Raw genomic sequence first — 16727 nt, 5'->3', positions numbered from 1 at the left:
AAAAAGTAGCTCAAGTAAAAGTAACCAGTGTAATCTACTTTTGAGCATCGATAATAATATTAGCAGCCTATTCTTGTTAACAAGCTTAAGGTCAGGTATTGGCATTAGCTAGTCATCATGTAGCTAACATTATCTGCATCCAACAACATTACTCAACACAATCGGTTAGCTTGTGGAAAAAATTGTGCAAAGTTTTTTGCCATGATTCTAACACACACCTGTCTCCACATAGCAGCAGGTCTCCCTCACTGCCGCACATTATGAAGTGCCAAAGCGGCGCTCATGTTGTGTTTAAAGGCGGCTCGGAAAAACATGTTATAATATGTTAACAATGGATTAAGCGGTTGTAACAGATGAAAAAAGTGGAAGGGGCAGAGGACACAGTACGGGAGCTTCTACTAAATCAAACTTAGATATAGAAATAATAGAAATTTGGCCACTCTGAGGTTGGAAAAAAAACAACTTCCAGTCCAGGAGAGGCCCTGCTGACTCTCTGGGCGGGGAATGCCCGCCCATGCCACTGGCCCTGTGACTGGGACTTCAGCGATTGAAGGCTCTGCCCTAATATATGCACTAATTCACTAATTTTGACAAATAGCCCCTCAATAAATTAGAGGCCAGGAATTTCCACTTCCTAGTCCTCAACCAGTTCTGAGAATATGATCCCCAAACCACCACACCCCCACTGCCATGCTTTATACTTGGTATGGAAGGCTCTATTTGGTTGATGCCAAACATGTCTTCTCTTCTGGTGTCCAAATACTTTAGTGTTACTCTTTTATCCAAAGAACATTATTCCAGAAAAGAACGGGTCTTTCTCTGTCTTTTCTCTGGGAAACTTTAAGTTGGCCTTCACGTTTTTCTTAGAAAGCAAGTTTTCTGCTTGGACATTCTATGAAACTAGTCCAGAGGTATCACATTAACAGTAGCAACAGATTCTTGTAGATCATTTCTGAGTTTTTATAGACTACTGTTAGCATCTGGTGTTCTGCTTTCAGAGTGAATTTAGTCAAATTTGGGCATGTTGTCTGTTATTTTCTGTTTTCTTTGGTGTTCTTCATTAACAGGATTGACAGACTTCAAGCTCTTTTGCAACCTCTTTAAATCCCATGGAGCACTGCTATGAAACGTTGCTAAACTACAGTCTTTTTTCTGAAGGATTTAGGTTGCCAGTGTGAAGTTCAGTTCCACTGTAACAATCAGGAGCATATCAATTTAAATATCCACATTTGGCCTCCTTCAAAATGCGGATGTGACAGCCCTGTGTGATTTTAGCCATTTCTAATTGGAATAAATGTGAAGGTGTCCAAATTTATTCTTTCAATGATTTTATTTTTGATTTTATTTTTATCTAGTTTTCTTTATTTTATTTTTTTTGTTTGCTCTTGTCACGTAAAATGTCCAAGGTATTATTAAAATTGATTTTAAACATCCATATGTCCATATATTTTTGAAAAACACATGGATTGCTTTAGGGAGTTTGATTTTTCTACAGCAATATGACCATATTGTCCACATCCAGGATGGTGGATGTCAAATGTAGGATTGAACCAGATAAGTTCACTAAGATAGTTATTTCTTTCCTTTCAGTAAAGGCACAACAGTAAAGCTAGCTTGGACATTGTTCATTCCTTTTGAGTAAAAATGTCACAATTTCTACATCCAATGTTGAAAAAGAAATATCATCATCAACAACCTTTAAAAACATCTGACTTCGGTGCCAAGCATAAATGTTCAGAAATGTATGTTAGCTTGACTTCCTGTCAGTTTGCATCTCATTGAATCTTTGATCATCATTAAACACATTCTAACGAAACATTTGACTGAAACTCTTGATCACACTGGGTCCCTGCTGCTGTTGTTTTCACTCTTAAACTGACAATGAACCTTTAAGTGCTTCTCATCTGGACTTAACTTTGAAGTTTTGAGCACTGCAGTACTTGTTGGAAAATCTGTTTGGTTCAACAAAATATTTGACTGAGCAGTGTTAACAGTGTGAACACTGTTTATTTCAGTCACTCACCTCATTGACTGAGCAGGAAACACAGCAGATTCAGAGCTTTCATCTGTTTGAAGCTACTAACGTGGGGAAGTTTCTTGTCTCAGCTTTAATGTCACTGGGTGTAATTATGATTCCAAGCCTGATATGACTCCATTTGAAGTATGTTCCACGGAAACACAAAGGGTATAGATAAAAGACATAAAGAGCATTTTATCTAATGTGAAGCTCTGAAATATGGTTTTGTTGCCATGTTTTGGACTCTGATGAAACCAGAGTTAATATTTTCTTTTTTTTTTCTCTCTTACTCTGTAGTGTGCTGTTTTGTGGTCCATAAGCGCTGTCATGAGTTTGTCACTTTTTCCTGTCCAGGGGCCGACAAGGGACCTGCGTCTGACGTAAGTAAAGAATGTTTACAGACACACAGATCAGCAAAAAGTTTGTTTTCTTTGCCCTGTAATTCCACTCAGAAAGATGATCTAACAGAAACTGTTCTTTGCTCCTAGATATACGGTATATTAGAAAAGTATTAATCCTCCTTGAACTTTTACATATTTTGTTCTGCTACAACCATAAACTATTTAGTCGTTCATTTGAATTTTGTGTGATATTGCAATATTCCAAAGTGATGCATAGTTGTAAAGTAACTATGACTTTCAGGGTTTCCATTAAAAACACACACACACACACACAGTGGAAAGTATGAAATATGTTTCTATTCAGCCTTGTTAGCTCTGATACCCTTAAAATAATCTCTAGTATAAAATGTTAGTAACTTTGGAGGAACTGGAGAGGTGGGAGAGGTGGGAGAATCAGCTGTTTTAAAACACAGGTGTCCATGTCCAGGCCACCAGGACTGGGATCCTGCATGTTTTAGATCAGGGGTGTCCAAAGTGGGTCCTGGATGGCCGGCATGCTGCATGTTCTAGTTCTCTCCCTGGTTTAACGCACCTGGATCCAATGATGGCTGAAAAGGTTGTTACTACCACCAGGGAGAGAACTAGAACATGCAGGATGCCGGACCTCCAGGACCCATTTGGGCACCACTGTTTTAGATGCTCCAATGCAACTTATTCATTTGGCTCAATTACCTCCTATGTTTGTGAATACAGCTCACAGAGGCCTGGTAGTAAAGCTTCAGTTTTTCACTGTGTTGTATGGTGTAGTTTAAAAAAAGCTCTGAGTTTATGGAGACTTAGTACTGTTAAGGGAAAGTATAAAATCCCTTGAATATGTGCCATGTGTGACATCTTATATATGACTTGCATATGAAATCATCTCTAATTTATCTGTATTCAAGAATCTAGACTTCAAAAAATTTGCAAAACAACTAAACCATTCAGCAAAGAATTTAAAAATGTTCAGATTGAGAAACGCTGAACTTGAACATCCATTCACAGACAGTCGGCATCAAATCTGACTGAGTTTGAGCTGTTGTTCAAGAAGTTGGGCAAAGATTCAGTCTATGGATGTGTAAACCTGGTTAATATCTTTCTAAAATAGAAATGGTTTTATTAAGTATGGAAGATCATGCCTGCCACACTTTTCAGTTTCCTTTCTGGTTAAAAATAAGAAAAGAATAAAGAAAATGGGTAAAATTATCTATGTTCACAATTATGCATCATGCAGTGTTAAGTTACACAAATGCTGCTGGAGGAACTCTCTTCCACACATAAATAGTGTTGTGAACTTTGACTTCTTGTCGGGTCCAAGTCCTACTAGGAAAGGTGCATAAAGTAGAGATATGCTGCCTGGCTGCTTGGAGTAATGATCCAGGACTCTTCTCTCATGCTGTACTTTTATTGAGCATGTACAGTGTGGTTCTAGTCATGCTGATGTTTATTAATCTTTAATTCTGTCTTCGAAAGTACCTGTCTAACAATCTCTGATCAGTGGAAACGCCCACTGGGAAACATCAGTTAACTTAAATAAAAAAATAAATATCTGTTTGAACCATTAAATTTTCAGAGGGTGTAACATTTTCTAAGCAGTCTTGCATTTGCGCACGACACCAGACATAATTCTGCAGAAAATTGTCTACAAAGATGTTTTTCCAGGCGTTGATCTGGCCTCCAGGAATACCTGGGAGGTTTTTCCATGGAAAGAACGACGAGCCAAGACAGCTTCAACTGCCAGTTATTTATGTACTAACTACTGAAAAGGAGCCAGCTCCCACAACCTTTACTTCCTCTTACAAAACAGGCAGCTAAGAACAGTGGCAGTGTGGAAATAAGTAATTTTGCCTTCACAAAGTGATAAGTTATAGCTTTCCTCTGCATATACTGTACAGTATGCATTGTTATTTAAACTAATTCAAGTACAAAGCTGCTTAATTGAACTATCATCCAAGGTAGAAAGGGAGAATGTTTACTGGCTTGCTAACTCAGCTGTCTAAGTACAGCCCGTAAGACAAATTAACAACTGATACTTAATATAGATTTGCTAATAATTGTCCTTTCTTTAAACAGTTTTTTCTTAGGACTAAATGACTTATGTCTCAGGAAGATCTAGAGACTCATTCATGCTTTTATCTTTAGTCGCATTGATTACTGCAACAGTGTCCTCACAGGTCTGCCTAAAAATCAATCCTCCAGCTGCTGCTGAAGTTCTCCCTAAATCTAGGAAGAAAGAGCACATCTCTCCTACAGGTGCTCCGATTGCAGTTTTCGGTCAGAAACTACTGACAGATCGGTATTGATCTTTAAAAAGCCTGACCTGCCGATTCTGATTTGGCTGATACTGGCTTTTTTATCAGTACAAATTAAGGAAATAAATCTCTGCACCCTTAATCAACCCAGTTCTAAAGTCCTTCACTGGCTCCCTGTGCTCAGAGAATAGACTTTGAAAAACTGTTGTTCAGGCCCGTGCAGAGACCACTGAAAGGGCAGGTGCTCAAAAAAAAAAAGGGCACATCTAACCGCATTCTAGGAAAGACTATTAACAAAACCACACAGCTTTCAGAGCTTAATAAAAATGATAAATTACAAAATTGTGAGACATACAATGTCTCACAATTTTGTGTCTTCCTGTGTTGACTGCATTTCTGTGTCTTTGATTTCTGACTGTTGTCCCTCTCCTTGCCTGTCTTCCTGTGTTGTTGACTGCATTTTTGTCTCCTCCTCTGATCTATCACTTTCCTTCTGTCCATCTGGGAGCAAGAAACAAACTAATCATTATTCTACACCTAAATTTAGTACATCTTAGCATAAGAAAAACACAACAGATGCCCTGTAATATTAAATATATTGTTCACTACCAAAAGTTACATGTTGATAATGTTAAGAACATTTTTTTTTTTTTGTTCGTACCTGCAGTACTCGTTCTGACCCAGTCGGTCAACAATCCACTACCTTTTGCTGCATCTATCAATTCTTTTCTTTTTTGTTTCTGCCGTCTTTCTTTACGTGGCATCTTTGAACTGAAAAAAGCAAAACATAATGAATTATGATAAGAACACTGTATTAACCACACTACCAATTATTTACCTTTGTGTTTAAACCAATATGTTTTTCAGTCCTTAGCACAACATAATATTAATTTCAGAGAAAAGGAGGCCTCTGCTGTGGAGCTCAATATGTTTCACAATTATTCTATTAAAAATATAATAATAACCTCAATTAAATAAAATACAATTGTGATCAATACATTTTGAATTGAAACAATTTTTAAACAAAAGTTTTGCTTAAAAATTTTTTTTAAATTAAAATCAGAGATTTATGTCTCAAAGTGAGAAAAATTATTTGTGAACAAACTTATTTGCTCATGTCATAAATCTTTTCTTGCTATTGTAAGTTTTTGTTTGTGATTCAAAGTTTTGCTTGCTTCTCACATGACGTCGTGGGCAGGGCCGAAAATTGCAACAAAAGAATTCTGATGTGTGCAAATAAAAGTTTGTTTTGCAAAGAACTTTTTAAGTTAACAAGACAAAATTTAGTTATTTAATTTAAAAAATTAAAATAAAACTTTTTGTTTAAAAAAAATAAATCATTATAATTCAAGCAGTTTTGTAAATTCTATTCCCCTTCAAGATACATTAACCTAATGCCAGAATAAATGCAATTAATATACATTATGCAGCAAAGGAAATTAGATAATCGGACATATATTCATTATAGAGAGATGATCGGTTTTGGATCGTTGATGTGGCCCCATCAGTAATAATGAAGAATGACCGCTATCATTAGCGATACAGGGAAGAAGCTTTTTAGTTATCTTGCTTTGCTACCAAACTCGTTAGCTAACAGCTAGCTAATAGGACAACAACAACAGCCTAATGTCTGTATGATAAAATACTGAATCGATAGATAAGAACAGTTTTTCCTTACTTTTCCTTCCTTCCTCCTCCACGTTGAGCTCCGCAGTAAGCTACTGCGCAGTCTCACTGACTGAGCGGGAGGCAGCTGCGTCATGCGTCACGGACAAAAGGTCAAAGGTAACAAGGTGACCCGAAGGGCTTATTATGTTGTTTTTCTTTAAATAAAAACAACAACAACAAAAAATAATAATTTTAGTACATATCAGAGGAGGGCTTGGGAAATTAACTTTAACAAAAAAAAAAAAAAAAAAAAATTGGACCAAAAGGGCACTTTAGGGCAAGGAGCAAAAAGGGCAGGTGCTCAAGCACCCCCAGCCCCCCCCTCTGCACGTGCCTGCTGTTGTTAGTTTATAAATCACCTTCCAGACCTCTCAGGTCTTCTTCTTCTGGTTCTGCTCTGCATCCCCAGAACCAGAACCAAACATGGAGAAGCAGCGATCAACTTCTATGCACCATGAACAGACTTCCAGAAAACTGCAAAACAGCCAAAACACAGAGTACCTTTAAATATAGACTAAATAAACGGTTTAGAGTCAATTTGAAACTCTAACCAACATTTTGATGTATATTGATGGCACTTGACAAAATGTAATGTTAACTGGTTTAGTGTGTGGTATCTTTTTTGACTTTGTATTTTTATATTTTTATGATGTTAAGCACTTTGAACTGCCTTGTTGCTGAAATGTGCTGTACAAATAAACTTGATAGTTTGATTCTTTATGTTCCTCCAGGATCCTCGCAGTAAACACAAGTTTCGGGTCCACACCTATTCCAGCCCCACCTTCTGTGACCACTGTGGTTCCCTCCTGTATGGGCTGATACACCAGGGCATGAAATGCGACCGTATGTATTCAAAGTATTTAGCTGCTTATTTGTGTGCTGTAGCCTGAGCACAGAGAACTGTGTGTTTGGCAGCAAAGTGAGTTTGTTCAGGGAGAATCTCCTCCATTTTTGCGCATGTTTCACTCCCACTCTTCAATGTATTTCTGCTATTTTCACCAGGGTGCAGTTGTTCTCCCTTCAGTTACAGTTAGCATAGAAAAAAAACTTCCTTTTTCTTTTAAAGCTGCAGTATATATTTTTTATTTAAAAATATGGTTTTTACTTATCTGTTAATATTCTTACCATTATGTCATCAGACTACAATATATGACAGATAATCTGTAAAGAAATTGAGCTCCTCTACCTTTTCACATTGCTCCTGGTACCAACTGTAGAAATTCACCACTCAGTCAGAAACAACCAATCAGAGCCAGGAGGAGGGTCTTAATGCTGTCAGTCACTCTCATGCTCACCCTCTCTCACTTGCTTGTTACTGAGCTACAGCTGGTTCACCAGTATATAGATTGCATATTTTTGTAAAAGTTACATTCTACAGCAGCGTTTCCCAATGCCGGTCCTCAGGCCTCCCTGCTCTGCATGTTTTAGATGTGCCTCTATTCCAGAGCAGCTGATTCAAATGATTGCATGACCATCAAGTGCTGCAGAAACCTGTTGATCACCCATATATTCAATCCAGGTGTGTAGCAGAAGGGAAACATCTAAAACATGCAGGGCAGGGAGGCCTGAGGACCGGAATTGGGAAACGCCGTTCTACAGCATTAATTATGGGTTTGCAGAAAATCTGCCCAAATTTTCAGAATTTTGGATGATTGGCCAATTGGTACATGTGAAAGCCATTTTATACACTTATCTTACGTACCTCTGCAGCAGTTTGTGTTGTATATGATAGTATCACTGGTCATTCTGCTTTTCATGGAGTAATACCAGTATAATAATCTGTCTAATTAGAGAGAATTGAATATTCATTTATGTAAGCGCTTCTGAGGTAAAACCTGATACTTTTGCACAATTAAAACACAACTCATAGAGCAGTAATGCAAAAATAATACAGTAGTTAATCTGGATCTGTGAAAGCAGGAAGGCTTTAATTAATCTATCTGCTCCAGTAACAGCGTTACCTTAATTCATTTGGAATTCAATTCAAAATTAAAAAATACTTTATTAATACCAAAGGGAAATTAAATGTTGTTGTAACTCATATTACCTCAAATTGTTCAAAGGGTTCTTGCAGATGGTGATGCTGTTGGCAGGAAATATCTCTTGTAGTAGTAGAGTAAAGAAGCCTCTGACTGAAGATACTCTGTTTTCTCAACAGTATCGTGAAGAGATTGTTCATAACTTTCTTGATTTTATGAAGAATCCTTCTTTGCATCGTCATCTCCAGAGGTTCCACAGTCGTCCCCAGAGCAGAACCAGCCTTCTATATCAGGCTGTTGAGCCTTTTCAGGTCCCTGGCGCTGATGCTGATGGATGAAGAGATGACGCTCTCAACAACAGACTTATAGTTGATCTGCAGCATCTTGCTGCAAAACTTAAAGGTTCTTGGCTTCCTCAAGAAGTCCAGTCTGCTCTGTCCCTTCGTATAGACGTTTCACTGTTGATTCTCCAGTCCAGTCTGTTGTCCAGATGAACACAGAGGGATTTATATTCCTCAACCAACTCCACTTCCTTTTCCATCATGGAAACAGGATTTGATCTAACCCTGTTCCTCCTGAAATCAACAATCATCAAAACCTTTGTTTTGATTACAATTACGATGAGATGATTGTTCCCACACCATGACACAAAGCGGTCCACCAGCTCTCTGTACTCAACTTCTTGTCTATCTCTGATAAACCTGACAACTGCAGAGTCATCTGAGTATTTCTGTAGATGACGGAAGTCAGACTTGTGCTGGAAGTCTGAAGTGTAGATAGAGAAAAGGACTGGTGAGAGTACAGGGCCCTGTGGTGCTCCTGAATTGATGAATGAAGTGATAGGTGGCGCTGTCAGCTTGACTACAAGTTCACCATCAAATGCACAAACTGTCATTAGCATCAGAGCAGAGAGAGCCACTAACAGGAGGCACATCCTGATGACCAGGAATGTATGTCCATTCCTAGTATGTAATGTCCAGGAAGGAATCTTGATTCTGCACTGGAGTGTTAACACTATGTTGTGTCTGATTTCAATAGCACCTTTGTTTCCTGATCTTTCCCTGATCAAACTTGGCTGAAATCAGTTCATCAGCACTGACCTGAGATATACTATTCCTCAGTAATCTTTCAACTCTGGGTGCACCGATAAATAAACCCTAATTTCCTTAATTTTAGGAGATCAGTGAATGGCTGATCCATACATGTGAAGTTGATCTTATCCACCGAACTCATCTACCTCAGCAAAGGTCTAAAAATCAGCTGCTGTCCTCTATTGCTTTCCAGAGAAAGGTTTGACTGACAGACCAGCCCTCCAGGTCATGTCTGCACTTTTTGCAGTTAACAATAGTCAGCCCATTGTTGCAAAATCAGCAACTTTCTTGCTACGTATCCCAAACTATCATCATCACGTACGTTTTGGAGGGAAATGGTACCGGAAGTGGAGTTAACTCAGCAAGAACCCTGCCATCACGTTTCAGCTGAGAAAAGTATTCTATTTTTATTATCACTTTGAGGAAATATTTTGGTAAAAAAATGCCTCCAAAAGGATCCAAAACCTAGATGAGACCGGATAAGGAGTTTGTATCGCTCACTCAAGTTAGTTACTGAGCCAGCAAAAGGAAATGCACACACAGTTGCTTCAACAACAACTGGACAATTTCAAAGGCTTTGTTAAAATCATTATGGACACTACAAACACCAGACTGGACGAGCTGACACAAGAAGGGCAGGACATTAAACCCAGCCTGCAATTTATGCAGAAAGATGTGAATAACATCAAACCAGAAAGTGTTAAGCATGGTAACTCACTGCAGTCTGACGTATTTAAAGATTGTGATAGCCTGTTGGCAATCACCGATAAGATGGAGTACCCGAAGGGACAATCAAGGAGAAACAATCTGGATATCGACGGAATCACTGAGTCGCCAAACGAGACTTGGGCTGAGACGTAAGAGAAAGTGAAGACAGTTCTGTCTGAAAAGTTAAACTTGCAACATGAGATCGAGATGGCGAGAGCTCACCGCACTGGGAAACCCAGAGGAGACAGACCCAAGCCGATCGTCGTCAAATTCCTGAGGTACAAGGACAGATCAACCATTCTGCAGCGCACCAAGGCACTTAAGGGATCCAAAATCTACATTAACGAGGACTTCACAGATGCTGTAAGGAAGAGGAGGGCGCAGCTGATGGAGGACTTAACAGCAGCTCGTCAAAGAGGAGACATTGCTTATCTCCATTATGATAAGTTGATCACCCATCCCCGCTCGAGTACCCCAAAATTACCAGGTATGCGGTCTGCACCCAGCGATGCCAATTATTAGCCAGATGTACAAACATTACCATGGCAACTGGCACAGCTGACACGCACCCCCGACAGAAAAACTTGCTGCGGATTGCTGATTAAGAGGATGTGGAACTAGCTACATTTCAGTACAACGACCATCATCAGCAAGCAGATTCGCCGCCAGGAATCTTGGGCCCCATGACAAAAAAATGAAATTGGGCCCCACCTACTGTTACAGTTTCTTGAGTCTGACCCATCAAAAGCATCACAATTTTAAAGGCTTGCAACTGCCTTCTTTTCCTTGGTCCAATACTGATACTAGCACAATAGCTGTGTCCGAATTCAGGGTCTGCATCCTTCGAGGGACAGATTTGTAGGCCGATTACATCATAGCATGGCAACAAGGCCTGTCCGAATTCGAAGACTCCTTTACATGTGGCCTAAAAACGGCATCCTTCTTTTCCCCAGATTTGAATGATGAGTCCGGTGTAACCTTCATGGCTCACCATATCCCATAATTCATTGTGGGTCCAAACCAGGCTAGGGTAGCAATGGCGGTGAAGAGCGACAAATTATTTTGCTATATTATACTTTAAATAACACAACGTGATTTTGTACAACGTTTTAAGGCAAGAATGCAAGTGTGTAAGTCTCAAATATCTGCTCGGTTCACCAAAACATAACCTAATTGCAATATTGCTCCAACATTTTCGGACATGTCCCCTCGCCAGCTGCCAGCTGGCCAGGCGCTTCAGGTTCGGTATACCGGAGGAGAACGCCTGACTCCCGATACATTGTTATAAAAACTCCCGCTAGCTTTCCCCAATTAGTGGAAGTTAAACACCGATATTATTCAGACAAGTAATATCTAGTTGTAAAATGTTTGGTTTACTAAAGTATTTCATTTGTTCCTGAGCAAATTGGTTTGATTGATTAAAGCCTTCAAACATATTAGTTGTATTTAACCGTAATTGCTTATCTGAGATCTGGACAGTATTATATTTGAAAATGAATAATTTGCTTATATTTTTTCCTGTTAGAAATATTCAACACATGTTTGAACATTTTAGAATCAAGCTAACAGATTTCTTCTTTACTATGGAACAGTCTTTGCTCTAAAAGAAATCAGAAATCTCCTACAGAAATCAGGAGTAATACATGACTGAAAAACAAACTTTGGCTCCATTGTTTTTTTCTTCCCCACTCTCTGCTTTGCTGTCACGGTTGCTAGGCAACATGAGTTGCGCTGAGGTGGGGGGGACAGTGGGTAGAGGCTAGACCTGTCCAAATTCACAGCTTTTCTCTTCCGGTCCGGTTTATCCACGGTCTGCGAAGGACCTGTCATACATAGACCGGGTCCTTCGAAAGATGCAGATCCTGAATTCGGACACAGCTATTATTTACAGCTAGTGAATTTTACATGCAACAGTTCTGCATACAGTAAGCGAATAGGTTGCTTAATCTTTTAATATTATTAGCTATAATATGTCTCTCCATCAGCAACAGTCATAGGCAACATGCAAAATATACATAAAGCAATCCAAATTTCTCAAAAATGCTGTAAAGGTGCATTTTGTTCAAGCTGCAGTATATAACTTTAATAAAAAATGCTTCTAGTTAAAGCTGTCACCATGTGTAGGTCTATCTGGACTGACAGGAGGCTATTGTTTATTATCTGTTTATAAAGATTGTTTAAATTTCTGTCAGTAGTAAATATATATTTTTGTTGTGTAATTCTAAAAAGAGCAGAGAGACAGGAAAAAGCTCTATAGATTCCCTGGAATTGTGCTAACTATCCTATCATTGAACACAGTGTTGCTTACCTTTATCACTGGGACGGGTGTCAGGATCTGTTCCGTATCTGTGTTTATTTTGAGTTTCTGTGTCTCTTAGTCTCCGTGTTGTACTGTCTCCCCTTGATTGTTCCCAGGTGTTTCTTGTCTCCTTGATTACCCTCTGTGTATTTAACCCCACCTGTGTTCTTTGTTCCTCTTCGGGTCCTCATCGTATTTGTCCAGTACCTGTTGTCACTAACTGCGAGCTTCTGCATCCGCTCCTTTGTGCTGCCTGGACTTTGTATGTTTTTGGATTTTTGGACTACTTTCATTATTAAACCATCTTATTCATCTTACCCTGGGTCTGCTGCCTCTGCCTCACCACCCAAATCATGACAACGGGAGGATTATGCTGCTGGTTAGAGCTGCTGCTGACTGACTCATCTGTTGTTTAGTGTGATTAAAGGTACAGGGGCAAGTTAAATACAGTATATCAATATGTTGGTAGATTTGTTCCTTTATTCATTAAAAGAAATGCTAACTATGCTAAATGGTTGATAATCTCACACAAAAACTGGGTTACAAATTGACACTCGTGTCTTAACCATAACCATGGTTATGAAATGGTTTGTAAAAATGGAGTTGGTGTATCTCTTTTTGTGGACAAGAACATTAATTCTAAGACGATAGAAACAATGTCAACTGTCATGGATAATGTTTTTGAAAGTGTGACTATAGAAATACTCATGGAAACAAAGAAGAATGTCTTTATGAGTTGCATTTATAGAGCACCTGGATCAAATATAGAAATATTCAATAACTGGATGGAAGAAAAATGTATAAATGTTCATCAAAAAGTTGCATTTATCTGTGGGGATGTCAACATTGATCTTCTAAATCCAAATAAACACAGATTGACAGAAGAATTTATTAACGCCATATACATTCTAAGCCTGTATCCTAAAATCACCAGGCCCAGTCACATTACATCGCACTGTGCAACTTTACTGATAATATTTTTACAAATGTCCTTGAAAATAGTTTAATTAGTGAAATATTAATAAATGGCATAACTGATCATTTACCAGCGTTCACAGTCTATGACTAACTGCAAAAAATCTGATCAAAATATCAGATCACAATACAGACGGTTCGGTCAGAAGAGTCATTGAAGGCACTTTGATAATTTGACGACTTATGATTGGAGATTAATTTATAGAATGAATTATGTAAATTCAAAATATGAAGAATTTTTAAGAATATTTAAATTACTATATATTAACAACTGCCCAGTTAAGGAAAATAAGATCAAAAGCAAGCAAAAACATGAGCAGTAGATTACAAAAGGAAACAAAATGCATGTAAAAAGAAAAAACAAACTTTTTAGGGAATTTATAAAACATAGAGGTTCTGAATCAGAAAATAAATATAAGAAATATAAAAATAAGTAAACTAATATTATAAAGGCACGTAAAAAGGAATATTATTATAAATTATTGGATAGTAATAAAAATAAGACTAAGGCAACATGGAACATTTTAAATTGTGTCAAGAAAACTTCAAACAGTAACAATTATCCACAGTATTTTTTAGATAATGACCAGGATATTACAAATATGAAGAATGTTGTAAATTAATTCAATAGTTATTTTGTGAATATAGGACCTCATTTAGCAGAAAAAAATGCCTGCAATAAAAACAGCAACTCATCTAAATTATGTTGAGAATAATACAAGTTCAACGTATCTTAACCCCATTAAGAGAAAGAAATCACTGATATTATGAATAAATGTAAAAGTAAAGCATCCACTGACCGGGATGATCTAGACACAAAAACAATTAAAATGATAATGTTTAGAGGGTATCTCTAAACATTAACTTACATTTGTAATTTATCGTTCCAAACAGGACAATTTCCCAACAAAATGAAATTAGCAAAGATCAAACCAATGTATAAAGCTGGCAATAATCACAAATTATAGGCCTATTTCTCTTCTCAAACAGTTCTCTAAAATTCTAGGAAAACTTTTTAAGAAGAAACTGGAAAAATTCCTAGACAAACATTCACTAGTGATCAATATGGATTCAGAGCAAGTCGGTCAACATCACTAGTCGTAACTGACTTAACAGAAGAAATTACCAACGCAACAGATAGTAAGAAATTAGCAGTAGGGGTTTTCATAGATCTAAAGAAAGCTTTTGACTCAATAAATCATAATATTTTAATTAAGTTGTTTAAAGAGCAGAAAACAATTTGTGAAGATGGGAGAGATTGAATCTGATTGTCTGGAGATTGTATGTGGGGAACCTCAAAGGTCAGAACTGGAACCAGTTTGATTTAATTTGTATATAAACGACAAAAGCAAAGTGTCTAATGTATTAAAATTTGTGTTATTTGCTGATGACAAATATTCTAGTCTCTCTGGTGAAAACTTACAACAACTTCTTTACATAGTCACCTCAGAAAATCAGTAAATTAAAGAAATGGTTTGATAATAATAAATTATCACTAAATTTGGACAAGACTAAAATCCTGGTTTTTGGGAAGTTTTACAAAAGTACTGAAATTCAATTTCAGACAGAGGGTGTAACTCTAGAAAGGGTTTATGTTAAATTTTTCTGTGTAATAATAAATGACAAAATCAGTTGGAAACCTCATATTAAACATTTACAGAATAAACTAAGTAGAAGCATATTAATCCTGGCCAAAGCTAGACATATTCTGAATAATAAACCACTTCATATTCTATGTAACTCTCTGATTTTGCCATATTTAACATATTGTTCAGAAGTGTGGGGAATTAATTACCAAAGCTCTTTACATCCACTAAGTATCCTACCAAAACCAGCCGTTAGAATTATCCATAATGTTGGTTATTATGAGCACACAAACCTGTTACTCTTTAAATCTAGAATTCTTAAATTTGAAGAGCTGGTGGAATTTAAAATTGCTCAAATTATGTTTAAGGCATCTAATAAATTGCTATCTGAACTCATACAGAACATGTTTTATGAAAAAGAAGGGGGATATAACATAAAGGGTTAGGGTAAGCATTCGTAGTTTACGAACAACAAGAAAGAGCTTTTGTATTTCAATTCATGGGGTAAAGTTATGGATCAAGTTAAATGAGGAGTTAAAACAAAGTCAAAATGTAATACAATTTAAAAGAAAATATAAGGAGGACATTTTCACAAGATATAGAAATATGGGTGAGAGATGGCGCTAATACGTTTATGTAAACTGAGGTTAACTCATATGACTGTGTGGGTATGGATGTATATACTTAGACATCTGTACACCCAGATAAAATGGAAAATTAATTTACCTGTTTAGTTTTACTTTTGATTGGATTTATTAATCAGGGCCCATCCGAATATATTGTATGAGTTTATGGGGTAGGAGTTCATACATTTCTTACTTCTTCCTACTCCCTTTCGAGCATGTTAAGATTGCTGTGGTACAAAAATATGTCTTTTGCATTCCTTGTTCTTGTGCATGATTTAGTACTACTATCATGTTTGAAATAAATAAATAAATAAATAAATAAATAATATAGCAAAATTTTTGACAAAAAAGTCAGTATCAGCTAAAATTGGAATTGGCAGGTCAAGTTTTTTAAACATCGGTAATCAGCGATCAGCCAGAAAACTGAAATAGGTGCACCTCTAATTTCAGAGGTCACACAGTCTTGCTCTGCATCCCTTTCATTTATTCATTATATTAGTTGAATGGATGGATGTTCCTGGAACCCTCGCACCTTGGACAGATTAGACTGAGATTCTAAAGTTCATGGAGCGTTATGGGACCAAGATGATCACAGAACGTCTGGGAAGAGAAGAAAACATGGATTAACTGCAAACAACATGCAGCAATAAAATGGCATTCATAGGTATTCCTAATATTGGACAACCACAGATTTGATCAGACAGTGCAGTCATGACATTACATTTCTATGATTTTTCAGCAGTTCCTTTCAGCTTCCCAGTCTTTTTGGTTGCTTAACCCTGGTTGTGTGTTTTTGCTTTCTGCCCAGATTTAATTCACATGCATTACATCTCTGAATTCACCGTCTCACAGTCTGGTTTTTATATTCATTCACTTTGTTTTATTTACTGCTGATATAAACAGGAAGTGTGTTTCTGCAGACCTCTATTTAACCATGACCATTATTAATATTATTTCCTCATTGCACCATTCAGTGCCCACTGAGTGATGGACTTTGACCCAGCCTGCTAATGAATACACTACAACAGCCTCTTTTACATAATTTACCAACAGGTCTAGTTTTATGTGGGTCTGTATAAACCTCGTATCCAGATAGAAAACTTTGGTACATCCACTGCTGTTAGAGCAAGGACAGAACAGATACAAGAG

General features: G+C 37.4%; 1 protein-coding gene across 2 annotated transcripts in view; it reads left to right on the top strand.

Moving 5' to 3' along the window:
* LOC102228928 (protein kinase C beta type-like) overlaps positions 1-16727 on the top strand; it is a 98752-nt gene that overhangs the window by 49408 nt on the left and 32617 nt on the right. For both annotated transcript variants that reach the window (XM_023334694.1, XM_023334693.1), the window contains exons 3-4: positions 2315-2397; positions 7046-7157. In XM_023334694.1, the coding sequence (XP_023190462.1) occupies positions 2315-2397; positions 7046-7157 (195 nt within the window). The remainder of the gene's footprint in view (positions 1-2314; positions 2398-7045; positions 7158-16727) is intronic.

This window comes from Xiphophorus maculatus, chromosome 5 (genome assembly GCF_002775205.1).
Source record: "Xiphophorus maculatus strain JP 163 A chromosome 5, X_maculatus-5.0-male, whole genome shotgun sequence".
Lineage (NCBI taxonomy): Eukaryota > Metazoa > Chordata > Actinopteri > Cyprinodontiformes > Poeciliidae > Xiphophorus > Xiphophorus maculatus.
This window is presented reverse-complemented; position numbering and strand designations above follow the sequence as displayed.